The sequence below is a fragment of the Podarcis vaucheri genome (assembly GCF_965113315.1).
Source record: "Podarcis vaucheri genome assembly, chromosome: 15".
Lineage (NCBI taxonomy): Eukaryota > Metazoa > Chordata > Lepidosauria > Squamata > Lacertidae > Podarcis > Podarcis vaucheri.
Window position 1 is genome coordinate 3,970,131 of NC_138753.1, and position 26,488 is coordinate 3,996,618.

General features: G+C 48.0%; 2 protein-coding genes across 4 annotated transcripts in view; one reads left to right on the top strand and one right to left on the bottom strand.

The window, feature by feature from the left end:
* Positions 1–1,265, top strand: part of ALDH3A2 (aldehyde dehydrogenase 3 family member A2) — a 36,273-nt gene extending 35,008 nt beyond the window's left edge. For all 3 annotated transcript variants that reach the window (XM_082201845.1, XM_082201844.1, XM_082201846.1), the window contains one exon: positions 94–1,265. Coding sequence is in view for 1 of the 3 variants with exons in the window: in XM_082201846.1 (XP_082057972.1) it covers positions 94–108 (15 nt within the window). In the remaining 2 variants the exon portion in view is untranslated. The remainder of the gene's footprint in view (positions 1–93) is intronic.
* Positions 1,266–1,879: 614 nt separating this feature from the next.
* Positions 1,880–26,488, bottom strand: LOC309520242 (multidrug and toxin extrusion protein 1-like). Its single transcript, XM_082201837.1, has 18 exons — positions 25,430–26,488; positions 24,492–24,593; positions 21,421–21,489; positions 19,780–19,928; positions 18,202–18,244; positions 16,966–17,010; positions 16,191–16,288; positions 14,546–14,643; positions 13,935–14,048; positions 12,310–12,377; positions 9,900–10,008; positions 9,341–9,416; positions 7,993–8,062; positions 6,014–6,146; positions 5,694–5,788; positions 4,202–4,289; positions 2,091–2,804; positions 1,880–1,932 (listed from the first exon to the last, which is right to left on the bottom strand). The coding sequence occupies exons 1-17, from the start codon at positions 25,589–25,591 to the stop codon at positions 2,581–2,583; spliced, it is 1,743 nt and encodes a 580-aa protein (XP_082057963.1). The 5' UTR covers positions 25,592–26,488; the 3' UTR covers positions 1,880–1,932; positions 2,091–2,580.

Sequence of the window (26,488 nt, forward strand, 5' to 3'; positions counted from 1 at the left end):
GGTTTTCCCCTTTAAAAAACCACGCGCGAATGAAGGAAAACACACCGTAGATTCAAAGAGCTAATGGCGTTCAATTCTCTCTCTTTCTTCCAGGTCGCGTTTTTCTGAGTCCAGGGTCCACCAACACCATTGACGGAACAAGTCGTGTTATACAAGCTGTTCTCACCGGGTTAAGGGGGCTGGTTGCTAAAGCACACTTCTGTAAGGAATTTTGCCATTTCTTTTTAATCATTAAACACACTAAAAAGTCAGGAGGAGGAACTGAGCGACAGTCTGCGCCCACAGCCTCCCGCTGTAAACGAGGGCGTTTTAGGCAGCGAAACTGAAAAGCGCTGTCAATATTCTCGCTGCTGTTCTTGAAGGACTCTTCACACACAAAAAAAAATATGTCTGAGGTTTTTTAAAAAGAAAGAAGTGGCCTTGCTCTGTGCCAGATGGGCTGATACATCAGTCCCCGTCTCGCCTCTTTGGCTTAGGTTGTCTTTGAAATAATAATCAATAATCAGAAACGAGGAACGTGAAATGCTCCAAAAGGAGGCTGAAATCAGAATGGGGTTGTGGTTTTGGGAAGGAGTGCAATTGTACAGAAAATAAACAGATGAAAGCCGTTGATAAATGGGGTGCTGGTCCCAAATTAAATAAACAAATTAAATAATAATGGGGCACGAGGTGTATATTCCAGAAGGCCTACTTGCCCATATAATGAGGCTAGTCCTCATCCGCCTTTACTCCCCTTCAGAAGAGGAAATTTCCTGGTGAAAATTGGGACCCTTAAACCGCTTCTGTCCCAGAGCTGTCCACGCAGAAAGAGTGACGGATTTCTGTGCCTCCTTAGGATTACAGAGAGGGTTAGGGTATTGCCTGGCAGTTGTCCCGCTGCAAAATGAAAGGGCGCTGTGCGAGAGAGCAGGCTGGTTTCCCGCCTGACTCTGTGCCAAATACCTTCTTGTATCTGGTGGAGGTGGAGAACCTCTGGGCCTCTGGATTTTGCAGGACCCCCAGCTCCCAGCATCCCTGACCTGGCTGCCTGGGGCTGATCTGGAGCTGGGAGTCCTGCAAAATCCAGACGGGCTGCAGGCCAGCTGCCCAGTCTGATTTGGCTTGCAAAGTGACACGAGCCCCGCGAAGCAGCCTTAGGGTGTGTTTGTGTGACCGATTTCAGGCCGCACTCCTCGACGCCCAGAGGTGGGGAACCTGTGGTCTTCCAGATGTCAACCCCATCCGTACCTCGCATGATGCCCTTTTCAACAGTCATGGCTCCCCCCGCCCCCCAAAAATAAATAAATTATGGGAGCTGTAGTTGGATAAGGGTGCTGGGACTTGTTAGGAGATTCCAAGTTCCCCTCCCAGAGCTACAGTTCCCAGAGGTCACTACAAAGAGGGAGGAGAAGAGAAAGGGTTTTGTTTTTTAAAAGAGAGGTTTCCGAGATGGGTGTTTTAATACAGCCTCTCCGCAACCTGGCATCTTCCAATATGTTTTTGGACTACAAAATCCATCAGGTTGGCTGAGGCCGATGGGACTTGTAGTCCCAACCCTCTGGAAGGCACCAGTGGAGGCTGGTCGGATTCACTACAACTGACTCATCCCATTTCTGTGCTGGAAGGTGGATTAAATTCAACCAGAGCGATCTATAGATTTGTTTCCAACTGACCTTTTCCAAGGAATTCTCTTCCTTTCATTCTTTTCCCTTCAAAATAAACACTTCTTACATAAAGTATTTTAGATGCAGAGAATGAAAGAACTGACGTGAGTTTAGAATTATTATCAAAATATTTTATATGGGAAGATGGATATATTTCTCTCTCTGTATGTTTAAGAAATGTGGGTGTATCCTTGTAACTTACGCAAGCTGCAAATATAACATGATTAAACTCGAGAGTGGGTTGAAGCTTTTTAATGATTAAGAGTTTTTCCTGATTTGACCTCTGGGCCTTGAGCGCTTTATTGATGTTATCAGTGGCGTAGCGTGAGGGGTGCAGGGGGGGCCGGCCGCACCGGGCGCAACATCTGGGGGTTAGGGTTAGGGGGCGCAAATCCACGGGTTAGGGGGCGCAAATTACTTGCCTTGCCCCGGGTGCTGACAACCCACGCTACGCCACTGGATGTTATCGTTTCAAGGTTGCATCCTACTCAGAGTAGACCCATTGACATTAATGGGCACAGCTGACGGAGGCCCATTCATTTCAGTTTTGGTCAACTCTTGAGCAGAACATAGCGAGAGGCGGCCCTTCCTCTGCACAGCATGGTTTCTGCCCTGCCAGAGGTAGGCAATGGTTGGACTCCAACTCCCATCAGCCCCAGCCAAAATGGCCCCCAACTGCAAGGGATGATGGGAGTGTAGCACAGTGACATCTGGCAGGCAGCAGTGTGGCTATCCCTCTCTGAGCCAGACCTAGGTTTCTTGCGCCACCAAGTCCTGGGTTCAAGTCCAGCCTGCACTCGCTGATGACATCAAAACACAGGCCTGCGCCCAGCTATTCTGGGGTCCAGTTTCTTGCTTCTAAGTCAAACAGGACCCCTTCCCTCTGTCTCCTTCCTGGATCAACCAAAATGAGGTGTGTGCGCATGTGAATATATCCCTAATCTTTAACGGTGAAGAACCGAATCGTGACGCCGATGGCCAGGATGGTGATGGCAGCTGCAACGGCCAATCCCCTCTGGATGATCAGTTGCCTTGTAGTCAGGACTTTCCCCACAGTGGAGAGGCCTGTCACCGTCTCATCCTGCAGCTGGAGCTGGTAAGTTGGCCCGTCGGTCTTGGAGAAACTAAGGAGGACGGCTCCGTTCTGAGCGTCCGTCTGGCCTGCAGCAGGCGGAGAGGGAGAGAGACACAACTGTCAGCTTGGCATCTGGTTAGCTGCTGTGAGAACAGAACGCTGGAGGCCTCTGCCATCCAGTTTCCTCACTCTGCCCTCGCTTGGACTTCGCTCGCTGTCAAGGGGGGTGGCATGCGGTCAAATATCCTACCTTTTCTTCATGGCGGCATACAAGGTTCCAGCCACGACTCACCTTCAGAAACCATTTCTGCGTATGGTTTCTGAAGCATTGCGCCTCAGTCGCTAGAGCGTGAGACTCTTCAGTCTCAGGGTTCGACCCCCATGTTGGACAAAGCAACCAGCCACACGTGAGTCAAGTGCCGGATTTACGTATAAGATAAACAGGCTATAGCTTAGGACCCCACTCTCTTGGGGGCCCCAAAAAAATTTAAAGGAAAAAAAACCTGGATGTACGTTTCCAAAATATAAGATAAAAAACAAATAAAATAAAACCTACATACAGCAACAGTGCTTTGTGTTGTGTAGGCTCCTATGATATAAATAATGGGCTCCGCCTGCTAGCCTTTTGTTATGTGCAAATGGCTTTAGATACCTGTTAGGTCCATAAATTACCATATAGCATATATTCAACACTACAAGTGACTACAAGGCACTGTAGGAAAAGTCCTGACTACAAGGCAGGTGAATAAGGGACGCAGTTGGCACTGTGGGTTAAACCACAGAGCCTAGGACTTGCTGATCAGAAGGCCAGTGGTTCAAATCCCCGCGACGGGGTGAGCTCCCGTTGCTCAGTCCCTGCTCCTGCCAACCTAGCAGTTCAAAAGCACATCAAAGTGCAAGTAGATAAATAGGTACAGCTCCGGCAGAAAGGTAAACGGCGTTTCCGTGCGCTGCTCTGGTTCACCAGAAGCGGCTTAGTCATGCTGGCCACATGACCTGGAAGCTGTACGCCGGCTCCCTTGGCCAATAAAGCGAGATGAGCACTGCAGCCCCAGAGTCGGTCACCTTTACCTTATATATTCAACAACAAAAACGGCAGCGATTTGTTGTTAACAAAGGACAACTGGATATATAAAGGGCCCCATTACCTTCAGTAGCTTAGGGCCTCATCTAACCTAATCCAGCCCTGGCACTGACTCCTTTGTGCCACAGCGCAGCGGGTGGCTAAAATAAGTTTGTAGGGGCAGGGGGACATGACTTTCCCCATGTTTTATAAACCAACTAAGTCAGCAGCCCAACGGCATAGCCCCCTCCCTTTGCATCTTTGGGGTTGGTGTTAATTCGACGCCCCCCTTTGAAGGAGGGCCGCCGGTTCCCCTGTTTCTATGCCTTGCAGTCGAAAAGTGGCCACACTTCTGATGGCGACAGACGCTGGACCTCCTTTGAGGATCAAACAAGCAAAAAACAAATCCATGTTCCATACCGGAAGAAGGAGCCATCTTGCTTGGGACGGGAGCCGAGTTCAAACCCTCCGGGGGCAGCCTCTGGGTCAATCCTGCACGGCGCTGAGCCTGGAGGGAGGAGCCAGACAGTTTGTTAAGGAAGCACTTTGTGTGGCCAGGGATCTGGGGGTTTTTTTTGTTAAGGTTTCTGGTTTTTTTAAGGTTTCTCGGCCCTCTTTGCAGGGAGAAGGGTTGCAGCTCAGTGCCTGGAGCCCCTGCTTGGCATGCAGAATGCGCCAGGTTCAGTCCCTGGCAGCATCTCCAGGTTGGGCTGTGGGGGGTGGGACTCCCTGCCATAAACTCTGGAGAGCAGCTGCCAGCCAGTGTCCATAATACTGAGCTGGATGGGCCAAGGGGCTGGATCAAGGTAAGGCAGCGTCTATGTTCTATTTTCCAGTTTTACACTGGAATGACTCACAAGATAAAAATAGGATAAAGAAACAATAGAAAATTAACTCTCCTTGGCCATCTTATTGTTTCCTACTCCAAAATATCTCCTGCTGTCTAGGTGGGCCTCATATGGCCCTTGACATCATTTTATGCGGCCCCCAACGCCGCCCCGTTCTTCCTACACATTTGTTCCTTTTTCACCTGGGCACACCTGGTGGTTCTGATCCGAGTGGCTTCAAAAGAGCATTTGACGAATCCACAGAGGGGTCCGTCGGCAGCTACGAGCCAAGGTGGCCACGGATCGTGGAATTGTGAGAATTGAAGAGTTGGGAGGGGACCTGGGGGTCATCTAGTCCAACCCCCCCGCAGTGCAGGAAACCTTCGCCCAACATGGGGTTGTGTGTGGGGAGAGCTTCACTGCTGTGCTTGGGCCCTGCTTGTGGGCTGACTAGGCTAGATGGGCTCCCTTTGCCCCAATCCAGCTGGGAAATTATTACAGGGAAAATGGAAGCAGAGTGGTCTTCGCTCCAGATCAGTTAATCCGTAACACTTTTGCCTGTGGCGCCGCTCGCTGCCCCCAAAGAAAAGAAAAACACCCCACCCTTTAAGCAAATCTGCATTGGCTCCCAGTATGTTTCCGAGCACAATACAAAGTGTTGGTGCTGACCTTTAAAGCCCTAAACGGCCTCAGTCCAGTATACCTGAAGGAGCATCTCCACCCCCATTGTTCTGCCCGGACACTGAGATCCAGCGCCGAGGGCCTTCTGGCAGTTCCCTCCCTGTGAGAGGCCAAGTTACAGGGAACCAGACAGAGGGCCTTCTCGGTAATGGCGCCTGCCCTGTGGAACGTCCTCCCACCAGATGTCAAGGAAATAAGTAGCTATCTTTAAAAGACATGTGAAGGCAGCCCTGTTTAGGGAAGTTTTTAATATTTGATGCTGTATTGTTTTTAACACTCGACTGGGAGCCGCCCAGAGTGGCTGGGGAAACTCAGCCAGATGGACAGGGTATAAATAATAAATTTATTATTATTATTATTATTATTATTATTATTATTATTATTATTATTATAAATCTCCCTACCTCCTCAGCCGCCTGCTTCCAGTTCATCCGGCCAATGTAGGTTATAGAGCATATGCAAGGAATAAGGGCACATATCAACATGCCCAGCCAGAGGCCTGAGGGAAAAGGAGGAGAGAGACCACACAGAAGGGTCAATGGGGGTATATGTCATGGGCAGAGCATCTGGCCTGAATGCAGAAGGTCCCAGGTTCGATTCCCGCTGGCACCTCCAGGTGGAAGAATAGGAACTCCTTCCTGAAGCGCCAGAAAGCCACAGCCAATCAGTGTGGGGAATACTGAGCCAGACGGACCAATGAGCGAACTTGGTATTAAGGCAGTACCTATGAGTCCCATTTTGGCCACGAAAACCAGCACGATGGCCACGGGCAATCCCACGGCGTAGTACCCGACGGCGTTGAAGATGGCGCCAAGCTTCTGTTTCCCGGTGCCACGCAGGACCCCGCTGGTGGTACACTGCGAAGAGGGGAAGAAGGGGTTACAATATGATTGCGTCTCACACGCAGGTTACCTTCTGGGGTGGTACGCACAAAAAGGTGTGGGATATATCCAGCCTCATAAAAGGGTAAAGGGACCCCTGACCATTAGGTCCAGTCACAGACGACTCTGGGGTTGTAGCACTCTTCTCGCTTTATTGGCTGAGGAAGCCAGCGTACAGCTTCTGGGTCATAATAATAATATAAAATAATAAAAATGGTCATGTGGCCAGCATGACTAAGCCGCTTCTGGCGAGCCAGAGCAGCGCATGGAAATGCTGTTTACCTTCCCACCAGAGCGGTACCTATTTATCTACTTGCACTTTGACGTGCTTTCGAACTGCTAGGTTGGCAGGAGCAGGGACTGAGCAACGGGAGCTCACCCCGTCGCGGGGATTCGAACCACTGACCTTCTAATCGGCAAGTCCTAGGCTCTGTGGTTTAACCCACAGCGCCACCCACCTCCATCCAGCCTCATAGAACCACTCTAAATGCATGGAGGGGGTTAAGACCATAGAGTAAGCTGTCCTGTTGGGCTTAGCTGGGTTACAATACCCGCCCTTTGGGAGGAAGGGTGACCAAACTCTTTGGTCTTTCCCTTCCACGGGACCAGTAAGGAGGTCTAAGCTGGCTGCTCCAAGCTTAGACCGCATGGCTTTAGTGAGCCATCTTTGAGTTTCCATACAAATAATTCAGGAACAGTGTAACAACTATACTGCCTGTGTTTTCTTGCTGCTGTATGGAAAAGCACATGAATCTGACTTTGGAAAAGTTGGTAAGTAAAGCATTTTAACTTACCAACCATGTGGTCTCTTTCTATGTGAAGGGAAGTGGGGGGACTTTGGAAGCCTATATTTCCACACTTTGCTGCATGCTTTGTGGTTTTAAATCTATGCTGGGGTTTTCTCACCAAAGAGTACTTGCCCCAAACCCAGATATCTAGGCACCCGGCGAATTCTCCTTTTATTCTACCATCTATATCCATTGTTTCCTTTAACCAAATACAAAATACAACAAAAAGCATAGAACAAAAACTGTCCCCATGAGAGCACCTCTATCCTTCTGGAGCCAGTGTGCCAAGAAGGCCAAAAAGCAGGGCAGAGAGCTTTAAAACTCTTTTCTCCTGCTCTCTTATTATTCGTGACTTTCCAGAGCCAAGCCCTGATTCATTTCAAAAATTTTACTGTCATTTTAACATTTAAAAACTTGACTTCCTTCCCCCTCTTTCTGCAGTTCCTGAACTTTATTTTTAATATTTTCTGCATATCCAAATTAACTTAATTTGTTCATTTATTCATCTAAATATATATTTTTATGAAACTGCAGGTTATTACAATAATCCTGCCAATGTTCTTATCAGTTTACAAATTGTTTGTAAATATTCAATAAACCATTTCCATTTCTTTATAATAAAAGTTTATCTTGATTTCTTATTTTTCCAGTATGTTTCGCCATTTCTGCATATTTCGTAAGTTTTTAGTATCCATTCTTCTTTTGTTGGGACTGGACTAGACCTCTCCTTAAGAAGGCATGAGAACAACGAGTAGGTTGTGCATTGTGCAAAGCATTAAAAAAAACCCAACCCAACCTCAATTCAACTTCCTGATCTGATTTTAGGATGTATTTTAATTGATTGCCTGATTTTATGTTAATGTGTTATACGTTTGATGTTAGCCGCTCTGAGCCCGGTTTTGGCCGGGAGGGCGGAGTATAAATATAAAGTATAAAGTATAAATATAAATTATTATTATTATTATTATTATTATTATTATTAAACAAGATGAGAGACCACCCACCCTATTTCCCTTAAAGGTGATTATACTCACGCAAAGGGCTTCAAAAAGGTGGAAAGCGACGTAGACGGGAATGACCTTTGCCACGAGTTCAACTACCTCCCTATTTGCAGAGAAACAGAAAACAAAAAGGGATACCCTCAGTAAGTAGAACATGAGACTCTTAATCTCAGGGTAGCGGATTCAAGTCCCACACTGGACAAGAGATTCCTGCATTGCATATGGGGACTTGGTGTAGCGACTGAAGATGCGGTGCTGGGTGAGAGTTGCGCGGGATCGTTGAGCTCGGTGCGCCACTGCAACTTGGCACTCAGCTCGCCGTTGGCACTGCTGCCCAAGGCCGTCAGCTCTGGCTCCGGCTCGGTCTCCAGGTGGTGCTTGGGCGGCCCAGACCGCAGGGCAGCAGCAGGAAGAGGGGGTTTCTGCTAATGCTTACTCCTGAGTAAGCCTGTAGGGGATCACAGTGCAAGGAGGGAGAGGGAGGGAGCGAAGGGGGAAGCACGGTTAGGGCTCCAAGAAAGGCCAGGACCCAGAGGAAGGCCGTGCAACAGAGAGGACCACAGAAGAGAAGATATTACTTCTTTATTTTTTTAAAATAACAATTTTTTCCTCTTTTTTTTTAAAAAAATCATTCATTCATTCATTCATTTATTCATTTATATAGAGTGTCCCAAGATTCAATGAAAAAAATCTGGTAACCTCAATTTACGTAAGTCCCAGTTTCCCACTCTTGAACTGCTCAGCTTATCCCAGACAAGCACACACGCCCTCTGCAGGGTGAGGTAAATAACAGCGGCCTTCTTCACAGGGTCATTGGGATGTCTGGGGTAAAGAAACCTCTTCCACCTCGAGGGCCGCATCCCCTTCCGAGGGCCGCATGCCCTCGGCGTTTTATCTCTTGTTTCATGGGTTCCTAACCTTTTTTGAGCCAGGAACACCTTTGGAAATCTCACAGAACTGTTGCAAATATACCCATTTCACAGAAGAAAAATTGGCATCGCTCAGAACACACCAGGCGAGTTGCGTACGCATACCAAAACTGTGACTATTGAAGGTGGCATGGAACTGCTTTAAATATATATTGCGGATGAGGCCTTGAGAGTTGTTAGGAGACCCCTATTCCCCTCATTGGGCTATAATTCCCAGAGTGGTTTAGCATTCAGTCCCTCTTCCCAGGGAACCTGGGGAATTGTAGTTCCCTGAGGGGAATAAGGGGGTCTCCTAACCACCCTCAACAAACTACAGTTCCCAGGATTCTTTGGGGGAAGCCATGACTGTTTACAGTGACATCGTAGCACTTTTAAATGCAAGGTATGGACTTAGCACCACGTTGATGCTAAGTATTATTGTCAGCCTAAAAAACACATGGTTTGTGACTTACTCATCGCTGGTAAATATATAAGCTAGGACGTCCTTTGTGGATGCTGTCAGAGTGCCCATCAGCAGGAAAAAAAACACTGGAGAAGATCAAAGAGAGTTTATAAGTTTAAGTTTTGCCCACTGAAATTAACAGACACCCAAGTTAGTCATACCCACTATTTTGAATGGGTCTACTCTAGACAGGACTAGCATCAGACACAAGCCAGAGAGTGCAAATAAAAGAAAGGTGGCAATCACTGTAACTGCTGCTCTCAAAAAGGGTTAATGTTTAACCCCATGGTTGGCGCCCAGCTGTCCTGCAATGCCTTGAGGGGAGAAGTTATGGCTTTTGCCTTCTTTGTCCCAAGAAGGGTTAAAACAAGGGTTGGCAACCGTTTGGGGGGCCATTTTGAGAAAGCGATGTGGGAGCCAGTCACAAAATGGCTGCCAAGGGGGACATGGTATAAGATGAAATAACTGTGTTCCATTGCGTGGGGTTGGACTAGATGACCGCTCCCGGGGTCCCTTCAAATTCTGCAGTTCTATGAAATGAGAAGAGCTTACCGCAAAATTTCACGTACCTGTGCACAAAATGGAGACCACAAAGGATTTCCGGGCTTCCTCAAAGTTCCCAGCCCCTAAGGCGTTGCCCACCAGGACGCTAACAGATGCACTGATCCCAAACGGAATCTGGAAAGGACAGCGTTGCTTTTGACACCTTAACCAAAGCTTTCGGGATCATAGATTGTGTGTGTATGTTCACTGGAAGCATCTCGCCCTTGAGAAACCACCACCGCCCCAAAATATCTCGAACTGCCATTCTTCAAAACATACTCATACATCCTAAATAATATCATGGGTTACCTATGCAATGGGCAGTTTCTGAAACTTTTGCCCCACCCATATACCGTATTTTTCGCTCTATAGGACGCACCCAACCATAGGACGCACCTTGTTTTAGAGGGGGAGAACAAGGGGGGAAAATTCTCCCCCTCTCTGCGCAACGCCCCTTCAGCGAAGCAGCAGGAGGCACTGCGCAGAGAGGGGGAGAATTCCCCCCCCCGCTTGTTCTCCCCCTCTAAAACAAGGTGCCGTTCAAGGTGTGTTCAGTCGCCTTCAGGTGGCTACCTTGGAAGCCTGGAGAGGGGTCGGTGCGTATCAACCCCTCTCGCTCTCCAGGCTTCGGGTTCCTTTCGACCTGCTCTTTGGGGCTGGCGGGGTGAAGCCCACCGCCACCCCAAAGAAAAGGTCGGGGGGGCAGCGGAAAGGCGCGCAGCCTTCCCGCTGCTCCGCAAGCTTCTTGGGGCTGCAGGGGACGCTTGGGTTCTTCCCCCTCCGCAGCCCCAAAGAGCAAAGAAGCCAAGACAGCGAGCGAGACACATCTTGCTCGCTGTCTTAGCTTCTGCCATAGCCGCGCACAACCTCTCCAGCCGGGAGAGACTGAACGGGCCTATGGCTTCTTTAGCCCCGCGCAACCTCCCCGGCAGGGAGAGGCTGCGCACGGCTATGGCAATACCCCCACCTCCCACAAAAGCCCACAGGAGCTGCGTACCCTTTAAGGAGCATGCAGCTCCTGTGGGCTTTTCTATGAGGAGGGAGAAGGGACTGACTGGCTGCCTCAGTCCCTTCTCCCTCCTGAGGAAAAGCCCGCAAGAGCCACACGGAGCTTGTGTGCAGCTTTTGGGGGTTTTTCCTGCCTGCCTCCCCCCCCTGCATTCGCTCCATAGGACGCACACACATTTCCCCTTCATTTTTGGAGGGGAAAAAGTGCATCCTATAGAGCAAAAAATACGATATATATAAAATATATGATATACAGCACAACCCTGATCTCTGAGCAGCGAAAGAATGAAGGTCGGTGGAGATTTCAGGATATATGGTTTGTTTACATGTCTAGACAACCTGGGCATCGGATGCAGGAGCTCACAGCATGAACGCTCCAGCAGATTGTTATAGCTCTGGGTCCAGCACAGAGCAAGACAAGCCTCTGTCTCTCCTCTTTCCACCATCAGCCGAGACTCTCAAACACACACCCAGTCCCACTCGGCCCATCGTTATTATTATTCTAATTATATATTTATTTATACCCACATGGGGACTCAGGGCAGCTTACAGATAGAAACAAGAACCACTGTGAAGAACCAAGGGGGGGGAATCATTAAAAAGCGATTAAACACTGATAGAATTAAAACTATATATACATATATAAGGTAAAGGTAAAGGTACCCCGACTGTTAGGTCTAGTCGCGGAAGACTCTGCGGTTGCAGCGCTCATCTTGCTCCATAGGCGGAGGGAGCCGGCGCTTGTCCGCAGACAGCTTCCAGGTCATGTGGCCAGCATGACTAAGCTGCTTCTGGTGAACCAGAGCAGTGCATGGAAACGCCGTTTACCTTCCCGCCGGAGCGGTACCTATTTATCTACTTGCACTTTGAGGTGCTTTCGAACTGCTAGGTTGGCAGGAGCAGGGATCAAGCAACGGGAGCTCACCCCATCGCGGGGATTCGAACTGCCGACCTTCTGATCGGTAAGCCCAAGAGGCTCTGTGGTTTAGACCACAGCGCTATCCACATCCTTATACTATACATATATAAAAGCTATTAAAACTATACAAAGTAATTGCAATAAAATGACATCCATCCTTCCCCAAAGTTTGCTGGAACAAAAAAGTATTCACCTGCCACTGAACCTATTGTTCTCCCTTCTTAGGGTGACTAGGTGTCAAGCCAGCTGAGATGGGGAAAAGGCTCCCCCATGTTCTCTCTATGGCAACACAGCTCACTCTTTTGAGATGCTGATGAAGGCACTTCACTGGCCATTATCTTACAAAGGAACTTGTCTGACCAGTTCAGGGTCCTCTTCTGCTCAGACCTAACCTGCACTGGGGTACAGGATCACAGCAACGCAAAGGCATCATCCAGACTTGCCCCACCCACCCCAAAATGTAACACTATAATAATTTGTACGTGATGCAGCACAGGAGAAAGTCTTACCATGTAGGCGATTGTGGCCACTTCGTAAATGATGGATTGGCACGACAGCTCTAGGACACCGAGGAGACCTGGGGTGGGGGGAATTGAGGGAGGAGGGAAGGCAGGACGTGGGAATCATTGACAGAGGACTGTGCTGGGCTTTAGACAGGTCCACATTCAAAGCACTGAAACATTCAAAACATTGCGGCCCTTAAGGCATCTCTCTCCAGCTCTCAGGAGTGTCCCCAAGAATGTGAGCTGCTACTGAGACAAACCCCTTTATAACCAGGGAGCAGGGAGTTCAAAAAGTAAAAAGCATTAGCCATAATTTTATTTTCTTGCTCTCCTGTTGTTTGGAAATAGTTTAATGCTGTATACAGGCTGTAAGATATGTGAGATGATACTTACTGTACTTTTCCGTCTATAACAGTGTTCCCCAACCTTGGGCCTCCAGCTGTTTTTGGACTACAGCTCCCATCATCCCTCGCTAGCAAGACCAGTGGTCAAGGATGATGGGAATTGTAGTCCAAAAAGAGCTGGAGGCCCAAGTTTGGGGAACACTGGTCTATAAGACGCCCGCATATATAAGACACCCCCAGGGTTGTTGAGTTTTTTTAGGGGGGGATTGCCGAAAATCACTCACCTACACGTGTGAGTGAGCTTCTGTCCCATCGTCGGCAGAAGCTGCCGATCTCCCGCCCAATTGCCGCAGCATCAGCCAATCAACGCCACCCATTGACACGGCAACCAATAACACGCGCAATAGCCACAAACAGCCGCAGCAGCAACCAATAATCAAACGTCCGCCCTATTCACTACCCATGTATAAGACAACCCCCATTTTCTAGCATGATTTCTCAAGGAAAAAACCTAGTCTTATACATGGGAAAGTACAGTATTTGTCAATCTAATACAGTGAACCCTCCGGATATGAATTAAATTCGTTCCAGGGGTCCGTACTTAACCTGAAAAGTCCATAACTGGAGATGCCACTTCCAGGTTTGCCGCGTTCGCAACCCGAAAGTTAGGTATCCAGAGCGGTACGTAACTCAAGGGTCCACTGTAGTTCCATAGCTTTAAATGTTTGTAAGGTTGGTGTCATTTTTTATTTTTCAGAATCTGTACTTGGTACAGTGGCACCTCAGTTGTGTAACGTAAACCGTTCTCGAAGACCATTCGACTTCCGAGGCACTTTCAAAAACAGAAGCGATTACTTCCAGGTTTTTGGCGTTCGAAAACCAAAATGTTCAGCTTCCAAGACACTCGAAAACTGAGGTTCCACTGTATGTATTACTTTTTCTGTTAGGAGGTGGTAAATATTATTTACTATTTGCATGGTAAAATTCATTATATAAAACGTTAGCCAAGTTCTACATTTCACATTTTGAGCCGCAGATTATATAAATAAATACTGTGTGTGTGTGTGTGTGTTTGTGTGTGTGGAAAGGAATAAAAAATTAACAGGGCACTGGTTGTTGTCTCTGCCTCAGTTCCTGAGCTGCAGCCGGTGCCTGTGCAATTATGTCACCAGCCTAGCCTTGCAGATATTTGGATCTGGGTATTGTATTGTAACTGCCATGCTCCAATGTGATTGGCTTGGTCTTCTGGCCCCACCCACTGCCCATGACACCTCCCCTCCCACTGACCTATCATAAAACTTCCGATTTCGAAGGTCCACCATTCAATGCAGGTCATGAGCATGCTGGGAACAGCTAAGGCCATAAACACGTCCCATTCCTGGAGGCATTCGGTGGACCATCCTTGGATTTGGAGAGTGCAGGGAAGAAAGGGAGGAAAAAAACAGGGCAGATTTCAATTCTATTTTCTGATGAGGCAACATTTGTTATGTACGTGAAGCTGGCAAAGTCACTTCAATAACAGAGTCCCAAGAGAAAAGCCCTGATAATGCCTCACTGAGGAAACTGGACCAAAGCAGCATATAAATTTGAAGAGAACTGGACGTAGAGGTTTTGTCTTTTTAAAGCAGGTCTTGTATACAGCAGGGAGACATTCAACCAACCAGAGGGGAGAAAACATCCTCAAAGCTACAGCTCTAATCAGAGCATGTGTTACCTCAGGGAGGATCATGCCCCTCCACATGGTTGCTAAGCAACAGCCCCCTCTCTCTGGGCTAGCTGCCTGTAACAGAATTAACCATTGAGTTACAAACTGAATGATCCCTGCGGTCGCACTTCCAACATGAATCTGGGACAGGAAACTTGGAAGAGACGAGGGCATTGGAAAACAAGCAGGTTACCTCCCCAAGTTTCAGCGTGAAGCTTTTTCCATTTGATGTACAGGAAGAGGGCAATGGCTTGCGAATATTGTGCGATGGTGTTGGCCCAGGCAGAGCCCCTGGAATGAGGAAAGAGGGGGGATTAACAAATAAGCGAGGGCCACGTTGGAAACATTACATAGTAGAGCGTTGTAAAACGGTTGGCAACGTATGAAGTGGGGGGCTAGAGACCGATTTTTCGGGTCCTTCCTTGGCACCCACAAACCCTCTTAGCCCGCCCACATACTGCCCCCCTGAAGTAGGGAAAGGGGGTGACTTTCCCCCCTCGCTAGAAAAATGAGTAGAGGTGAGGGAGGAAGTTGAGAGAGTAACGCTCTTTCCCTCTTTCTGCTCTGTGGTGCTTTTCTTTTTTTTATTAATTTTTTATTAGGAATTTAAACAAAGCATATTATCTTAAAACATATCATCCTTAATTCCCCCCCCCCCCCGACTTCCCTCAGTTCCAATCCTGATTTCTCTATAAATGCTATTCTCTGCAGGTTACAAAGTTGTATAGATCCTTAATTTGTCTAACTGGTTGTTATCAAGAAAAAGTTTGTGATGCTCTGTGGTGCTTTTCAAGGCTCAGGTGAATTCGGCTGGATTTGAGTTAGACCCAAATCTTCTCTTTCGGTGGCGTGTGTGTATGTGTGTGCATGTGTGTGTTGATCTGGGGAAGGAGGGAAGAGAAGTAATAGAGGAGAAAGCCTTCCACAGCGTTCACACAGACATCCAAATGTCCCCACATGCCTACAAAGGTTGGCAACCCCCAGAATCAGGCCTTGGGAGGTCACCCCGACTTTCTTTGTGCAGGCAGGAAGCGCCAACCCCATTACACCGTTTGGGTCCATTCCCGAAAATCACAATAACTGAGGGAATGAACAAAAGCAGAACACACTTCAATGAAGGACCGAAGATCACAATGGGTCTATTGAAAGTGATATAATTGCTGTGTTTTTCCATGTCCCCATGTATAAGGAAACCCCTCTTTTTTTGAACCCTTAAAAAATCAATATTTTAAACATCAAACTGAACAACTTTGTTGAGCTTTTTTGGAGCGGATTGCCGAAAATTGTTGTGCTGGGGTTTTTTTGGGAGGCCGCCCTGCAGCTTTCAACGCTATTGGTGAGTCGTGTTTCTTTTAACCACCCGGGTATAAGACGATCCGCAATTTTTTTACTGGATTTTTTTAGCAAAAAAACTCGTCTTATACATGGAAAAATATGGTATATCTCCTTCAAATTTTTAAAAAGCTAACCAGGAAAATTGAAAGGGAAGTGCATTTTAAAATGTGGTTAAACGCAGGAAACAGAGACAAGGAGGAAAGATTGTTACTTCCACAGACATGATGGAGGCAGGGAAGGAGCAAGTAAGACTGTCCCCCCCCCCAACTGTCTTTTAAAGAGAGGTTCTTTCTGGTTGTAGATCTGGGCTTGCCGTTAAAACAACAACCTTGCAGAGACCTTGATCGTCCAAGAACGTCCCCCCCAAAAAGCCCTTGACTTGATATAGACAAACAAGGGATTTTGCAACACATTCCTAGCGTTCCACCGACAAAAGAAAGAAAAAGGTGGGCAGGCGGTGTGTTCAAAATGCAGCTTGGTCCTGCCACCCGTTGCTCATTTACCTAACCCCCATGTGAAGCTGGTAGAGGAAGACATAATTTGCAATCAGGTTGACGATGTTTCCAGCAATGCCGCACAGAACCTCAGGCCAGATGATCCTCTGAAACAAGATATTATTTTAGCAATGAGATGAACCAGGTACTCTGCCACTGAGCTACCAACCTTTCCCTAATAATAAAATAATAATAATAATAATAGTAATAATAATAAACTATACCTTGCCCATCTGGCTGGGTTTCCTCAGCCACTCTGGGCGGTTTCCAACGAAGTATTAAAATACAATAACCTATTAAACATTAAAAGCTTCCCTAAACAGGGCTGCCTTCAGATGTCTTCTAAAAGCCTGGTAGTTGTTCTTCTCTTTGACATCTGGTGGGAGGGCATTCCACAGGGCGGGTGCCACCACCAAGTAGGCCCTCTGCCTGGTTCCCTGTAACTTGGCTTCTCGCAGCGAGGGAACCGCCAGAAGACCCTCAACACTGGACCTCAGTGTCCAGGAAGAATGATGGGGGTGGAGACGCTCCTTCAGGTCTACTGGACCAAGGCAGTTGGAAAACAGGGACACTTGGGAGGGTCCGGGGGACTGCACCCCTTAAACTGAGTCAGCCTATCTTGCTCAGTATTGCCTGCACTGACTGGCAGCAGTGGTTCCTCAAGGGCTTCAGTCGGGGCGGAGATATTCCCAGGCCTCCCAGGAGATGCTGGGGATTGAAACCATCTGCCTGTTCAGCTGCCGTTTTTGCCTTTATTTCCCCAACAGGAGAAAGAGCATCTTACCTGATTCTGCAGGTACCTCATCTGGATCTGGTAAATAAACGTCGCCTGTGGAGAAAAGAGGCATGAATACAACCTGTGATCCAAAGCAGGGGTGTGTGTGAGCAAAACCCACTTCCGACATCCGGAGGAGGTGGGGTTGCGGGCTTCACGCCCCTAACACGAGCGCGGGGGCTGGTTTCCAGCCCAGCGCGATCGGGGGAATCCTCGGGTCGCACCATCGAGCCAATCGGGGTGTGTGGCTTGCCGCATTTAAGGCGAGCGCGGCCCCGGGATCTCCCTCTTTGACCGGCGCAGCTGATCGTGTTTCCCACCCACTCCTTTTCTTTTTCAGGTTTCCTTCTGACCTTGCTATGGACCTTGGTTGGTCGCCATTAAGGTAGGAATTTTTTCCTATGGCACCAGCCATTTGGTTTACCGCCTACCTCGTAGCAAATCGTCACAACTTCTTTGGTCTTGGCGGTTAGGCATTGGTAGGGGTATTGTTATTTAGTTGTGTTGGGGGGGAGGAGCGGCATCACCTCCCCCAAATATTGAAGGGTAGTCTGTTAAAGGATTCCAGGGGTTGTGGCCTCGTCCGAAGCCTATGGAGGCCAGGGCCTAAAGCGCGCCCCCGAGCGGTGACCCCAGGGGAGTACCATGTTGATGTGCATCAGCAGGGCTCCCCCTGCTGGTGTTAGCCCTTCCCGGTCTTCAAGCAATCAGGCTGAAGCCGGATAGTGGATAGGACCAATGCCTAAGCCAATACGCCTCTTACCTGTAACCAATAAAGTTGTGGCCAATTTTAGCCCATTAACCTTATTCATGGTGTCCTGTGTCTTTATTTCCACTGGGGGAGGCGGGAAATCGCCACGCAATTAATGCTCTCTTCCCCCAGCGATGCACCCATCTTCTTTAGACCTCCTTTTCTCAGAGTTGCCCCTTTTTGGAAAACAAACGGGGCTTTCGGCAGGCAGCAGTCCAAGCAATCTAGCACCTGCGCTGCCTCGTAGAAGCAGCGGAAATTTGACCAGTTGGGTCACAGCCTGCCTTGTGGCTACCTTCTAGAGGCACAAGAGGCCTGGAAGTGCCCCTCCAGGGTTTAAGGCAGGGGCCACTTCCAAACCTTCCTGCAGAGGACTGAACCTGGGAGACCCTTCTGCAATCAAAGCAGGTATTCCCAGCACTGAACTGCCGCCCGTTCCACTTAAAGACCCCACTGAGAAAACGAAAGAAAGCAGGATGCAATAGGAGACTTACAGGAAGCGCTGGGATGAAGATCATGACGTAAACCTGTGTGAGCCTGGAGCAATGAAACAAAATAGCAAAGAAAACAAAACAAAACAAAAATAGCAATTTATCCTGCAGCTGATATTTGTTCCCCAAGTTCCATTACCATCCCTGGGGGGGGGGGCATCCCATCGTAACAGCGCAGAAGCTACCCCACCCCATGCCCAGCCAATGCCTTCCTTTTCTGGCATTGCTGAGAGGCGCATTTTCCTGGGAAGCCTTGTCCAGAAAAACAAGAAAATGATTGCATGCAGCAGCTATCCCAGAATCCCTCGCTTCAAAGCCACTGTGACTGCAGACAAGGGCACTCTAGCCCCAACTCTTTGTGCCCGGGAGGGCTGAAGTGGTTTAATCCTATTCCAAAGCCTCCTGCCCTGTCTCTCCAAAAGTAGCAGGAGTCCCACAATCCCTTGTGTTAAGGAGGGAGGGAGAGGTTGCTGGCTTGGGCCCCCCAGAACAGAAAGAGCTGCCAAAGGTGGCCCCAAATGGCTCTCCAAAGGGCCTGGTCCCAGCTGCTATCTTTCTTACTACCAGTCCAGCAGGTGGCGCTGGCGGCCAGCACCCCCCTCTTTAATCTCAGGGCACGTTTAAAGCCCTGCGACACCACTTTAAAGAACCAGGCCTTCCCCCAAAGAACTCTGGGAGCTGTAGTTTCTTATGGGTGCTGGGAGTTGCTAGGAGACGCCGGTTTCCTCCTCAGAACTACAGTTCCCAGGGTGGCTTCAACAATCAATCCTTCTTCCCAGGGAACTCTGGGAATTGTAGCTCTGTGAGGGGGAAATGGGGTCTCCTAGTAGCTCTTAATGTACTACAGCTCCCATGATCCTTTGGGGGAGGCTCACTGGTCACCATCGCTGTATAGCTTCAAGCATCAGTCAAAAACATTCCTTTTTTAACCAGACCTTTGCCTTTTAATGATCTAGGGTAGAGTTTCCCCAAACTTGGGTCTCTGGTTGTTTTTGGACTACAATTCCCATCATCCCTGACCATTGGTCCTTCTAGCTAAGGATGATGGGAGCTGTAGTCCCAAAACAACTGGAGGGCCAAGTTTGGCCATGCCTGATCTAGGGCCTTTCAGAGTGGGTGGCATGTTTCAAAGTATTTCTTTTTCTTCCTGGTTTCAACTTGTGGATGTGCTTGTTCGTTTCTGTAAGTCGCTTTGAGTTGCCTGTAGCAAGATAAATTAGAAGTGAATTTAATAACAACCACCACCACCATTTAAAGTGGTATTGTGGTGCTTTGAACATATGGTGCAATTGTGGCTTCAGTTTCGCCCTTGTATAACTCAGCAGAGAGCAAGATGGTGGCAAAGCAAGAATTAGTTGGCTCTGCCTTTCAGTGACTTTGTCTCTTCCTATCATTGGTTTTGGTGCCACCTGCTGTTCGGCTCCCTGTCTTCCGCCCTACCAGCCCCAGTGGGCACCAGCCACCTTTGGAAATATGGGGTATTGTGTACGGACATGGGAAAGGGGGGACTCGCATGCATGATGATCAGCCTCAAGTCCAATAAACTGCTGGGTGGACTCCTTCCCTTTTCTTTCTCCCCACCTGGAGACATCTGGGTCCTGTCGGATGAGTAAAAGGAGCTGCTCTGTGTTGACGAAGACGGCCCAGCAGGGGAAGCAGCAGAGAAGCAGAATGAGGATCCCCCGCTGCAGGATCGTGCCCACCCTCTTCATATTCTTCCCTCCATACGTCTGGGGAGGGGCGTTTGGGTGAAGGTTAAAAAAAAAGCATCATTGAAACTCTCCAGCCTTTGGACACAAAGGTAACTCACAATATTTCACTGTTCTATTCACAATATTTAACTGCTAGGGGATGTTCTAGAAAGAGAAGGCATTGTTTCTCTAGGTGAGGAGAGGAGGGGAGCCTGTGGCCCTCCAGATATTACTAGATTCTGACTCACATCAGTGTTGGTGCACCGGGGGGAAAATAGATATAAAAGGATAATTCCCTGGATGCCAAGATCCAGGTTTGGGGCAAGTACTCTTAAAGCATTGAAATAAAGGTTGTTTGACCTTTAACATATGCCATTGTGATTTTCAATTTTTCCCCTAGCATAGAAAAAGACCACAGGTTTGGTAACTTTAAAATGTTTTACTTACAAACGCTCCAAAGGTCAAATTCATGTGCTCTTCCATACAGCATTCAGAGGGAAAATGCACAGGCAGTAAAACTTGGCTTTGTTACAGTGTTGAAAGTTCCTAAATTATCGGTATAGAAACTCAAGAATGGCTGTGAGAGCTATGCAGCTAAGCTATTGCTGCAGCGTAGCCTCTTCACATGCTGAGTTTCTGAGCTAGACTGGGGAGGGAACAAAGGCTTGATTACCTAGTTCCTCCTAAGGTGAAGGGGAGCAACCTAGTTAAGCCTAGCAAGACAGCTTACTCTATGGTCTTAACCCCTTCACGCATTGATTAGATTTAAGCATGTGGGTTATATGAGGCTGGTTATCCCAGAGTCAGTCCCAGCAAGGCCAACAGTCAGGGGGATTATGGGAGTTGTAGTCCAACAACTTCTGAAGGGCTACAGTTTCTTGTAGCATTTTGCAAGCTTACAAATCATCTACAGAGTCTGGATTATAAGGAACTGTTATGTACTGAGTTGAATAGGATCCAAAATGCAGCAGTCTGATTGGTCCTAGAACAATAGGATTCAGAATGCAGCAGTCTGATTGGTCCTAGAACAATAGGATTCAGAATGCAGCAGACTGATTGGTCCTAGAACAATGCAGCAGTATGATTGGTCTGCAGGAGCCACCCAATCCGGCTCCAGATGGAAGTGAATCCACAACCTGATTGGCCTGCTAGAGAATTCCGGAATTAGCCAATCACGTGCAGCCCATTGTGTAAATAATGTACTGTATATAAAGCAGATACTTTGAGGGGACATTCATTCCTCCTCACCACTATGAGCTGAATAAAGAGCATGAAATCCACTCTTGACTCTGAGTATATTGCAGGAACAAATTTTACTTAGGTGTTTGCGGCTACTAAACTACACACAAAACTGAAACTAGTCCCATCTTCAGAGCATCTTTTGCCTGCTGGTCTTACCCAGCTCTGATTTCCTCCCAGCAACCAGACTTTCAAAATGTTCAAGCTAGACACACCTTGACGCTGGCCTTGTCTCAGACTACGTTTCATACACCAGAATTCGAACACGCAGCGGCAGCCAGCCATTACTCACCTGTGATATTAACGTATCGCAAGCTGAAGACAACCCAAATCCAACAGAGATGCCTGTTACATTTATAACCTAGGGACCATCAGAGAGGGAGAAATTAACGGACAGACAAATCAAGGGGTTATAATGTTGAATGCTGGAAAGAATGGCACAATCTTATGGTCTGGAGTCTTCACTGAGAGAAGCCAAGTTACAAGGAACCAGGCAGAGGGCCTTCTCGGTGGTGGCACCCGCCCTGTGGAACGCCCTCCCACCAGATGTCAAAGAGAACAACAACTACCTGACATTTAGAAGACATCTGGAGGCAGCCCTGTTTAGGGAAGCTTTTAATGTTTAACGGACCACTGTATTTTAATACTTTGCTGGAAACCACAGAGAATGGCTGGGGAAACCCAGCCAGATGGGCGGGGTATAAATTTATTATTATTATTATTATTATTATTATTATTATTATTATTATTATTACAGTGGTGCCTCGCAAGACGAAAAGAATCCGTTCTGTGATTCCCTTCGTCTAGCGGTTTTTTCGTCTTGCGAAGCAAGCCCATTGACGGATTAGCGGGTTAGCGCTATTAGCGGCTTTTAGCGGCTTATCGGATCAGCTGATAAGCGTCTTAGCGGCTTAGAAAAAGGGGGGAGGGGAAAAAACCAGCAGGAACTCGCAAGACATTGTCGTCTTGTGAAGCAAGCCCATAGGAGATTCGTTTTGCGAAGCACCTCCAAAACGGAAAACTCTTTCGTCTAGCGAGTTTTCCGTCTTGCGAGGCATTCGTCTTGCGGGGCACCACTGTATTGGCTGTCTGCCTTCAAGCAGGATAAATTATTTGTTCATCAAACCCACTATTGACTATTAAGAACATAAGGAGAGGCTGCTGGATCAAGCCCATGTCCCCTCTAGTCCAGGATCCTGTTCTCACTGGGGCCAACAAGATGCCTATGGGAAACCTGCAACCAGGATCCGAGCCCAAGAGCAACTCTCCCCTCCTGTGGTTTCCAGCGACTGGAATCTAGAAGCATCACTGCCACCCATAGCCCTCTCTTCCTCCATCAATTTGTCTAATCCTCTTTAAAGCCATCCCAGAGTGGCTGGGGAAACTCAGCCAGATGGGCGAGGTATAAATAGTAAATTATTATTATTATTGAAGGAGGTGAGGACAGGTGACCCCACCTAGGCCCAAAGTCACCCCCCCAACCAGCCCACAAAGCCTCAAGCACTTTTCAAATTGCACTTTTCAAATTACCGTATTTTTTGCTCTATAAGACTCACTTTTTCCCTCCTAAAAAGTAAGGGGAAATGTGTGTGCGTCTTATGGAGCGAATGCAGGCTGCGCAGCTATCCCAGAAGCCAGAACAGCAAGAGGGATCACTGCTTTCACTGCGCAGCGATCCCTCTTGCTGTTCTGGCTTCTGAGATTCAGAATTTTTTTTTCTTGTTTTCCTCCTCCAAAAACTAGGTGCGTCTTGTGGTCTGGTGCGTCTTATAGAGCGAAAAATACGGTACTTTCTCTGGGGCTAAAAAGCATTTAGCTAAGCATCTTGCTATTCTTGCTCTGCTGTAGCAAAAGCTGAGCTGAGAAGAACAATGCCTTTTCGCTTCTCAGGCTAGCTGGCCTTGCTAACCAGATTGCAACTTTCTTTCCGGGAACTGTGCCAATAGAGCAAGTGAAAAGAAACACATCTTGGACACTCTGAAACCCCTTGGCTTCTCACCCCCCCTGCCCTTTCCTGGGAAGGGTGCCAAGAATACCAAGACAGGAGCTTTCTGTTCATGCTCAGGAAACTCAACATGGGGCAGGACTCCTGAGGAGGAGGAGAAAGGGGAGGGAACTGGAGGGGAATATATGCTCTGTGCAAATGGCTGTGAACTTGTACTTACTTTGTGAATTTATCACGCAGCTGCCTTCTGCCACCCCAGATGGCAGAATAAAGCTTTTTCTCTGAAACTATTCCTTGAGTGTCTGTTGACTCCCATTTCCCTTTCCCGGATGCAAAGCTCTTCTCACCCGAGGCTAAAAAGGCTACATTATTATTATTATTATTATTATTATTATTATTATTATTATTATTATTATCATCCAAGTGGATGGACATCACTGCCTCGTGTGTTCCGTAGTTTAACTGTGGGCTGCGTGACAAAGTCCTTCCTTTCATCTCGCCTGAATCTTCAGACATTCAGCATCATTGCATGTGCACAACTTCCAGCGTTATGGGAGAGAAAAACTTTTCTCTGTGCCACGAATAATTCTACACACTTCTACCCTGTTCTCCTCTCGCTCGCCTTTTCTCTAAACTGGTAAGTCCCAAAGGCTGCAGCCTTTCCTCACAGGGAAGACACAACCACCCCTTAAACTTTTCGGCTGCCAAACTCTTCTCGGGGTTTTTCATGCTTCTTACAGCTGAGCCACCTGTTTTCTAAACCGAAAAACTTCAAATAAAATAGGAACATGGGAAGCTGCCCTATGCTGAATCAGACCATTCGCCTGGCTTGCTTGTCTACACTGACCGGCAGCAGCTCTGCAGGGCTTCAGGCAGGGGGCGTTTCCCAGACACACCTGGGCTCTGAATCTGGGACCTTCTGCACTCAAACCAGACATTCTACCACTGAGCTAGAACTCATCCTATAAGAATGAGACAGAATTCCTCGTCATTCTAATGCAAACCAATGGGTGATTTAAACAGGAGCATAGGAAACTGCCCTATACTGAGTCAAGCCGTAGATTGCTGCCCATCGAGCTCAATACTGTCAACACTGACTCACAGCAGCTGTCCAGGAGATGCTGGAGATTGAACCCGGGTCCTTCTGCATGCAGAGCAGGTGGTCTACTATTGAGCTACAGCCCTTTCCCAAATTCAAGGCATGCTTTACTAATCCAGCCAAAGTGTGTGAGAGGCCAGCAATGACCCTCTCTAGAAGAGTCTTCTGCTCCCTTGTCTGGCTCTGAATGAGTCACCGTTCTGGGCACACATCCTGATTGGACATTGACTCATTCAGAGATGCAACGAGGACACTATGCAGAGGTCCAGGGACATTTTAAAACACATACGCACAGACACACACATTTAAAAACACTCACCGCAATGGCAAGGGTGACAGAAGCCAGCTCAACCTTGCCAAGGTGGCCACAGAATATTGTGCTGACGACATGGATCATAAATACGAGTAACTGGATGAGTGTCTGTTGGGGGAAAAGAATTAAAGGAAATTTGGAGACATATAACCCTAGAAATTGTCATATTGTGCTGGGAAGAATTTATGGTGCGGATTGTGGAAAATGGAATGACATTGTGAATTTAGCGGCGTTTAAAATCCCACTGCCCACCCTTTAATATGAGCACCTCTAGCTTGGCAGCCAAACAGGCCTACATTTGGAAACCAGAGCAGCGAGATAGCTCAGATCTAAGGTCTTGAAATCAGACTTTAGATGGGAGCTATGCAGCAGAGTTCATCTCCATCAACTTAGCTCAGGGCTCAGCAAACTTTTTCAGCAGGGGGCCGGTCCACTGTCCCTCAGACCTTGTGGGGGGCCGGACTATATTTTTTGGGGGGGAGAGAACAAATTCCTATGCCCCACAAATAACCCAAAGATGTGTTTTAAATAAAAGCACACATTCTACTCCTGTAAAAACACCAGGCATGCCCCACAAATAAGCCAGAGATGCGTTTTAAATAAAAGGGCACATTCTACTCTCGTAAAAACACGCTGATTCCCGGACCATCCGCGGGCCGGATTTAGAAGGCGAATGGGCCGGATTCGGCCCCCGGGCCTTACCATGACTTAGCTCTCAGAAATTTAACCGTGAGCAGCAAGCTCCATAGAATCACAGAACTGTAGAGTTGGAAGGGCTCAAACCCACAACCCCAAGATTAAGAGTCTCACGCTCTACTGACTCAGCTATCCCAGGTTGAACAGAGTGGAGACAAAAGCTGGCAGATATCAACTTCAGAGTGGGAAAGGAAGTTGTCATGCCAGCGCAGAGAACTGGCATATTAACCACGGCTTTGGGGTCTTACCAGCGGCCCTGCCAGCACCAAAATTTTCTTTGTTTCTTGCCAGAAGTTGGAAGGAATAAATCGGCATAATTCCCTGCAGCAACTTGGGGCAGAAGCCTGTGGCTCAGCGGCTGAATCCTCGAGGGATGTCTTCTTAGAGATGGACGATGCTCCGAGATCCATAAGCAGAAAGGGACCCTCTCTCCCGGGTGGATTCCTTTTTTAAAAAACAGACACGCCGGATTTGTCTGATCCAAGAGGGCACTTGTCTAACAGCTGCAGAACGGACTTCACTCAGAAGCCGGATACTCGGACCTCCTTGTCCTCATGCCCCTACGATTTTGGGCTAAAGGGTGATGATTAAAGTCTCTCCCGAGCCAATAAATGATGAAGGAGGGGCAGGCTGTTTGGGCCGGTCTGCCATGAGCAGAGATCCGCAGGAGGCTGGCTCCGAGGACCTGGGGCATGTCCAAAGTAACCGTCACAAGACCAGGACATTTGAGAAGCTTTCCTCCACGCAAGGGAGAGCCAGCGAAACAGGATACATATATATATAAGACTTTTAATTCTGAGTCAGGCCCCACCGTCCGTCAAGAATAATAGCGCTCCCGGACGGCACTGCCCTCGAGTGCTGGAACTCGGAGCCTAATTCGGAGCAAGTGGCTAGACCTCATGGCTGAGAAGAATCGGGGCAAGGCTTAGTGAAATGTCAGAAGCAGGGCAGGTCAGCATAGCTGTCAACTTTTCCCTTTTCTTGCGAGGAATTCTATTCGGAATAAGGGAATTTCCCTTAAAAAAAGGGAAACGTTGACAGCTATGGGCAGGTGGCAAGGAGGGAGGGCCTCCAGCCAAGAGGAGATGAGGACTCTGAGCCCCTCTCTGTATTTAACAAGGCTGGAAGCAAATATATAGATATTTGCCTTTTTTATAGATAGCAGACCTTAGATGGGAGTTCGATTACAGCTGCTTGGCTCTCGGGAACAAGGTATGCAGAAGCCCAGGACAAAGTCAAAATGCGAAGAGTAGGTGCAGTTGGAAATAATGGGCACGACTAACTTGGGTCCATTAACTTTGGTGGGT

Coding starts and splice junctions, on each gene's coding strand:
- LOC309520242 (XM_082201837.1), bottom strand. CDS start 25,591: ATGGATCTCGGAGCATCGTCCATCTCTAAGAAGACATCCCTCGAGGAT. Junction 14,644..16,190: donor CAGCTTCACATGGGGGTTAG/GTAAATGAGCAA, acceptor TCCTCATTCCAG/GGGCTCTGCCTGGGCCAACA. Junction 5,789..6,013: donor GGCCAAAATGGGACTCATAG/GTACTGCCTTAA, acceptor CTTTTCCCTCAG/GCCTCTGGCTGGGCATGTTG.